Here is a 6,036-nt window from a genome sequence, read left to right on the forward strand (position 1 = left end):
TGCAAAAGCATTGCACAGCAGCGATGCTTTTGCATCTCAGGAGTTACTCCCGGCCAGCGCAACTCATGCGGTTGGCCGGGAGAACCTCTTTGCTGCCCCGGGTCGCAGCGGCTGCGTGTGACGTCATGCAGCCGCTGCGGCCCGCCCCCCCAACCTTCCGGCCACGCCTGCGTTGGCCAGACCGCGCACCCTCCCACCCAGCGACCGCCTCTGCCTCCAACGACGGCTGGCATGCGCCGGTGTACTGCGGCACCGGCGCATGCGCAGTTCCAACCCGATCGCTGCACTGCAATAAACTGCAGCGAGCGATCGGGTCGGAATGACCCCCATGGTTTTGCCCAACTGCTAACAAATTTGCTGCTGCAATCAACTCTGAATTACCCCCATTATACGTAGCAGCTGATTATTTGCCATGGCCCACTTCTCCACTGGCACACTTCCCCACTCTTAATTGACTTTTAATCTAATTGTGAACTATCTGTCCCATCTGGTTATACAACACAGGTCTCTTTTTATATACTAGTTTATGGGTATGGGCAATTAATAATTAAATGATCCGCGCTCATGCTGGCCTTACAGCAGAAGTTTTCTCTTGTGCAGACACAGGTAGTTTTACAGTGCAATTACAAAAAGACCACAGGCCATCACTATTGCAAGATATGTTCTCTTTATTCCCCGGCTCATCCAGCACATTTCCTGATTGAACAATGATAAAGGAAAATTATCTACATCTCCTTCTCCACTCCGTGCACAGTACTTGGTTTATGAGAAAGAAAATGAAAATATATAGATCTCCTTGCTGGTGCCAGTCATTACAAACATAGGGGTAAATTTACTAAGATTCGTATTTTCCCGTTTCAGGTCAAAGTTCAATCACGAATGACATCGAAAGTGTAAAACTGCAACTTTTTGAATTGATTACGACTAATTTACTAAGCTGTCGTATTCGGGTTTTTCTTTTGTTCCGATGTCGATGTCATTCGTGGTTTTCAGCTGTAGAATGCGGCCGATTTTGTTGTTTTGCGGCCGTGTTTGTGGGTTTTTTTTACGACTGCGTCACATGTCTGTTACGGCAATGATTTTGATATTGCGGCCGCGTTTTTAGTCCTAAGTTTCGTTTTTGTCACGCGTCCGTGATTGGTTGTATTCGTGAAGGAGGAGTGTCTGTGCATATTACTATAAAACCGCCCCAAACACACCGCACCTCGTGGGTTTAGCTAGTGGAGAGGAGAGAGGAAGGTGTATTTGGAGTTGGTGAGTTTGGTGGTGTTTTTGGTGGATTTGGAGAGGAGTTTTGTGATTGTTGAGTGCTGTACTGTGTGTGTAAGTAGTCTTGTCATATTTGTAGTATTGTTTTTTCACAGTTTGTCAACTTTTTTGTCCTTGTTTTTTTTTTATAGTCTTTTGTCATTGTTTGTGAGTGAGTGAGTGAGTGAGCGTGTGTGTTGGCTGTGTGGTGTGTAGTAGTAGTAGTAGTGGAGGAGTGTGTTTTTTGTATTGATTTTTCTGTGTTTTGTGTCGTTTGTCCTCATGTCAGACTCAGAGGTCAGTGTGGTGGCGGAGGTTAGTGAGGTGAAGGCTGGTAGTGAGGTGGAGGCTGTTAGTGAGGTGGAGGCTGTTAGTGAGGTGGAGGGGGTTAGTGAGAGGGAGGAGGTTAGTGAGGAGGAGGAGGAGGGGGTGCCTGTTGCTGCATTCTCCAGTGATAGTGATGGTGTTGTGGCTCCGCAGCCACGCACCACTACCAAGACTGGCAGGAATATTAAGTTCAGCTATGCTGAAAACATGGCGTTGGTGCGTGAGCTGATGAAGCACCATCGCCAATTGTTTGGTCAGGATGCTGGCAAGGTGTCCTCCCGCAGGAAGTCTGTCCTGTGGGGGCATGTAATAGTTGCCGTCAATAGTGAGGGTGTGGTGAGGCGGACTGAGGACACGTGTCGCAAGAGGTTCTATGACATAAAGCGGCGTGTCAAGGCCAAGATGGCCAAAGAGGCAAAATCAGCCCGCAAAACCGGAGGTGACCCCCCTTTCCGGGCAACCTATCGGGAGTGGGAGGAGCCTGTGCGGGCACTGATTCCTGCAGAAGTGGTGTCTGCAACTCATGTCCGGGATTCGGACCGACCCACGCAGGATGGTGAGTTGGATATTTGTTAAATATTGTAAAATGTCCTCAAAATGATAATGTTGGTTTTTTTAAAGGTTAAAGGATGCAAAAATTGTTGGTCATGTATTGCAGGCCTATGCACCCTTAAGGTGTGTTTGTGTTTAGAAACTGCATTTTCCATCTTGCCTTGGCTGTAGCTTTATAATTTTTATTGGCAAAAACAGGTGCAATGCCTGCTGGTATGTGTATTTGCAATAATTATTATGAGATATTGCTTGGACATCGGTGTTGTATCTAACAGCATTTTTTTATATTTTAATATTTTTAAAATAAAAAAAGGTTTCTACAAATTCAAATAAACATTTTGGTTCAATTTGCAAGTATTCAATCTATGCAATATCTGACACATAATTCTCAAATGTAACAGATTTATTTGGTGCAACACCATGTACATTTTGATATACACCACAAATTAAGGAAGCACGAAGATCTTAAGCAGAAATTAGTTTAATTTACAATACCTAATAGATGGTTACAGTACACTAAGGCTTTGCAGTTAGAATTTTTACACAAAGTATGGTAATAATGTTTTCGCCACTTTTTCAACAGTCCGACAGACCAGCCGGCCAGACAGGCCTCAGACAACTCAGGATGATGCTGGGATTGCAGGTAAGAATTCACTGTAGTCACATATTCTGCAAACACATAGAAGTACAAAATATTAATGTTTATATATTCTCATAGGTTCTGCTTCTGTAAGCCTACCTCCTCTAAGGCGCCCATCACAGGGCTCGGGGCACTTACCCAGGAGGCCAAGTAAGACACGGCGTCTTGGCACGGAATCTGCGGCTCCATCTTCCCCACCCAGGCGGCGCATTTCTGCAGTGTCACCCCAGCCACCACTGGCACTATTGGCGAGTCCACAGAGTGATGAGCCCCGATCACCTCAGTTATCTGGTGAGTCAAAACAGAAACTAAACACATAGCAAATAATCTACACAGTACAGTTACTATGTTGTGAGTTGGAGTTGAGATTACATGTTTGCCATAACAAGCAATGTGATGTTACGTCTTCAATTGTTAAAGGTGCAAATGCTTAATTTTTCAATGTCTTAGAAGTTGATATCGCCAACATCATTTTTAAAAAAGAACATACATTTGTAAATATTTTGACCACACACGTGCACATAAAAATTTAAAAAATTTAAAAATAAACTTTTTTCAAAAACACCCTCCACAACATTATAGTGTTCACACACCTCCCCTGTCCGGTATGTAGACTGCTTACTTGCTCCGCTCCTCTGGACTATCCAGGTAAGCAGTCTATATCGTGGACAGGGGAGGTGACATAACACTGTAATGCTGTGGAGGGGAGGTAGTTAGGTGAGGATTCCGCAAGTCTGTCTATGTGCACGCCTGTGATGGTATATATTTTTTTTGAGAACAAACAAATTATAAGTTAAGAAAAACAACTCTAAAAACTTGAGAAATGGAGTATTATGAATGTAGTAATGTTTAGAACTAGCAAATATATTTTTAGAAAAGTAAACATTGCATGTTGGCCACCCCATACAGAGCCAAGCTTGATGGCCGACGTGGACCAGCAGGGACAAGACCAACAGGCAACCTTCACACTGCAACTAACACCTGTTGACCCGAGCCAGCCAATACAGCTGCAGGATATCCCCCAAGCCTCCATGAGTCCACAACTGGCACAAGCTCCACCCCAGCCACAAATACCAGATGACTTTTGGTCCAGTTGGACAAGCCAACAGACCCAAAGCAATGCGAGCCTGACCGCACATACCCAACACCTTGCCAGTCTGCCCCATCATCTACCGCGCATTAGTCGCAACTCGGGCAGACTGATTGTCCAAGTAGGCCGAATCGCAACATCGATGGAGCAAATACGGGCAGACAACAACCAAATGCTGGCTCATTTAACGCGCATCATTGATGAGCAACAGCGCCACCAACAAACACTCGTACAACTAATACAGCACAACCAGGTTGTGAATGAGTCTTTATCCCGGATTGTAGCCAGCCACACTGCAACCAACACACAACTGAATGCAAGCATAAATAATTTGAGCAACAACATAACATTGATGGCAGCTCAACAAGTGACCTCCAGCTCTGGAACCACGACCCCTATCCAAACGCCAGTAACCTCCCCTGTTCGGCGTTCCTCCCGAGCACGTGCCAGTGAGCCAGCACAAAGCACAGCACCCAGCACACACAAGCGGAAAAAATAAGACTTTTGAAAAATTTGAGTAACGCAATAAAAATTTAGTTTTGTCAAACACACAACTTCCTGTGTCCGTCTCAAACATTGTAGAAGCTGCTATGTATGTATGTATGTTTTTCATGGGTAATGTCTGAAAATGTATTGATAACATAAACTAAGTACAATGTACACACCACTATAAACAACAAACAGTAAGTAACAAAACACACAATTGATTGTATTGCAAAGTGTTTAGTCAAGGATAATTACATCCGACAAAAACTTACCAGAAAAATACCGCTGGATCACTTCTTGCCGTACCTGCCTCCCTACATATGTACTCACACTGTCACCAGATGTTTCTAACTCCTCTGCTTGCTGACTGCTTTCTCCCTCATCATGTGCCAGATGTTGACTTAAACACAGATTATGGAGAAAACAGCAGCAGAACACAATTCTAGTCACCTTTGAGGGACTATACAACAAAAGGCCTGCAGATTTATCCAGACACCGAAACCGTGACTTCAGCACACCAAAACATCTTTCTATCACATTCCGCGTAGCCTTATGTGCATGATTGTAACTGTGTTCAGCAGGAGAATCAGGTTGGGACAATGGAGTAAGGAGCCAAGAGTAGCAGCCGTAACCCCCATCACCTGAAAAACAGATATAGTCAACATTAGTACATGTGTTAGATTATTCATTCCCCTAGTCAAAACTCGAGTTTGTGGTTAAAAGACATACACACAAAACATTTTAAACATACCCAACAGCCAGCCATCAGGCATTTGTCCGTCCTCAAATTTATCGAAGAGCGATGACTGACTGAGGATGAAGGAGTCATGGCAGCCACCAGGGTAACCTGCAACAACACTCATAATTTTAAAGTTTGCATCACAGACCACCTGGACATTAGTTGATTGGGCCAGATGTCTATTCGTATATATGTATTGGCGGCCCCTAGGTGATCTCAGCTGAACGTGTGTGCAATCTATGGCCCCCAGCACATTGGGCATGCCAGCAAGCTCATAGAAAGCTACCCTGACAGCACGCCACTCCGACTCCTGGGTAGGGAAGCAGATTGAGGCATTAATATGTGGATCCAAGACATCCAAAACCTGAGTGGACATTAAACAAGCTAAGGTGAGTGTCATGTTAGGTATTCTATACAATACTGTGTTGTTTGTACTTACAGAAGCAACACTTAGACATAACCGGCTATGTTTTTTTTGACTCACCTGATTCAAATATCTTGAAAAGGTGGGCTGTGAGATACCAATCACGTCGCCTGCCACAGCCTGGAAGCTCCCAGTAGCCATAAAGTGTAACACAGCCAGGAGTTTGTGTAGGCCTGAGATTATCAGACACTCCCATCTGAGAAAGCACTGCCCCAATACCCATCTCAGAGGCATCCACCTCCACCACAAAAGGACGCTCTGGATCTGGGTGTCGCAGCACCTTGGCCGAAACAAATGCCCTTTTGAGACGGGCAAAAGCCGCTTTAGCCTCACAAGACCAGTGAGCAACATCCGCCCCTTTCTTAGTGAGTGCCACCAAGGGCGCCACTATAGACGAAAATCCAGCGATAAATCGTCTATAAAAATTCGCAAAGCCCAGGAAACGCTGAAGCGCCTTCAAACTAGTGGGCTGCACCCAATCCAGGACTGCCTGTACCTTGGAACCCTCCATTTGGAAACCTTCTGGGGAG

At 45.0% G+C, this 6,036-nt stretch overlaps 1 protein-coding gene across 1 annotated transcript; it reads left to right on the forward strand.

The window, feature by feature from the left end:
• Nucleotides 1-2,053: 2,053 nt before the first annotated feature.
• Nucleotides 2,054-4,411, forward strand: LOC134912100 (uncharacterized). The gene is made up of 4 exons (XM_063919886.1): nt 2,054-2,131; nt 2,711-2,770; nt 2,846-3,058; nt 3,677-4,411. Exon 4 carries the CDS (start codon nt 3,688-3,690, stop codon nt 4,354-4,356), a length of 669 nt encoding a protein of 222 aa, XP_063775956.1. The 5' UTR covers nt 2,054-2,131; nt 2,711-2,770; nt 2,846-3,058; nt 3,677-3,687; the 3' UTR covers nt 4,357-4,411.
• Nucleotides 4,412-6,036: the final 1,625 nt, after the last annotated feature.

The sequence above is a fragment of the Pseudophryne corroboree genome, chromosome 1 (genome assembly GCF_028390025.1).
Source record: "Pseudophryne corroboree isolate aPseCor3 chromosome 1, aPseCor3.hap2, whole genome shotgun sequence".
NCBI lineage: Eukaryota > Metazoa > Chordata > Amphibia > Anura > Myobatrachidae > Pseudophryne > Pseudophryne corroboree.

Bases quoted from the DNA above. Each gene is read 5' to 3' on its own strand.
- LOC134912100 (XM_063919886.1), top strand. From the start codon at position 3,688: ATGGCCGACGTGGACCAGCAGGGACAAGACCAACAGGCAACCTTCACA.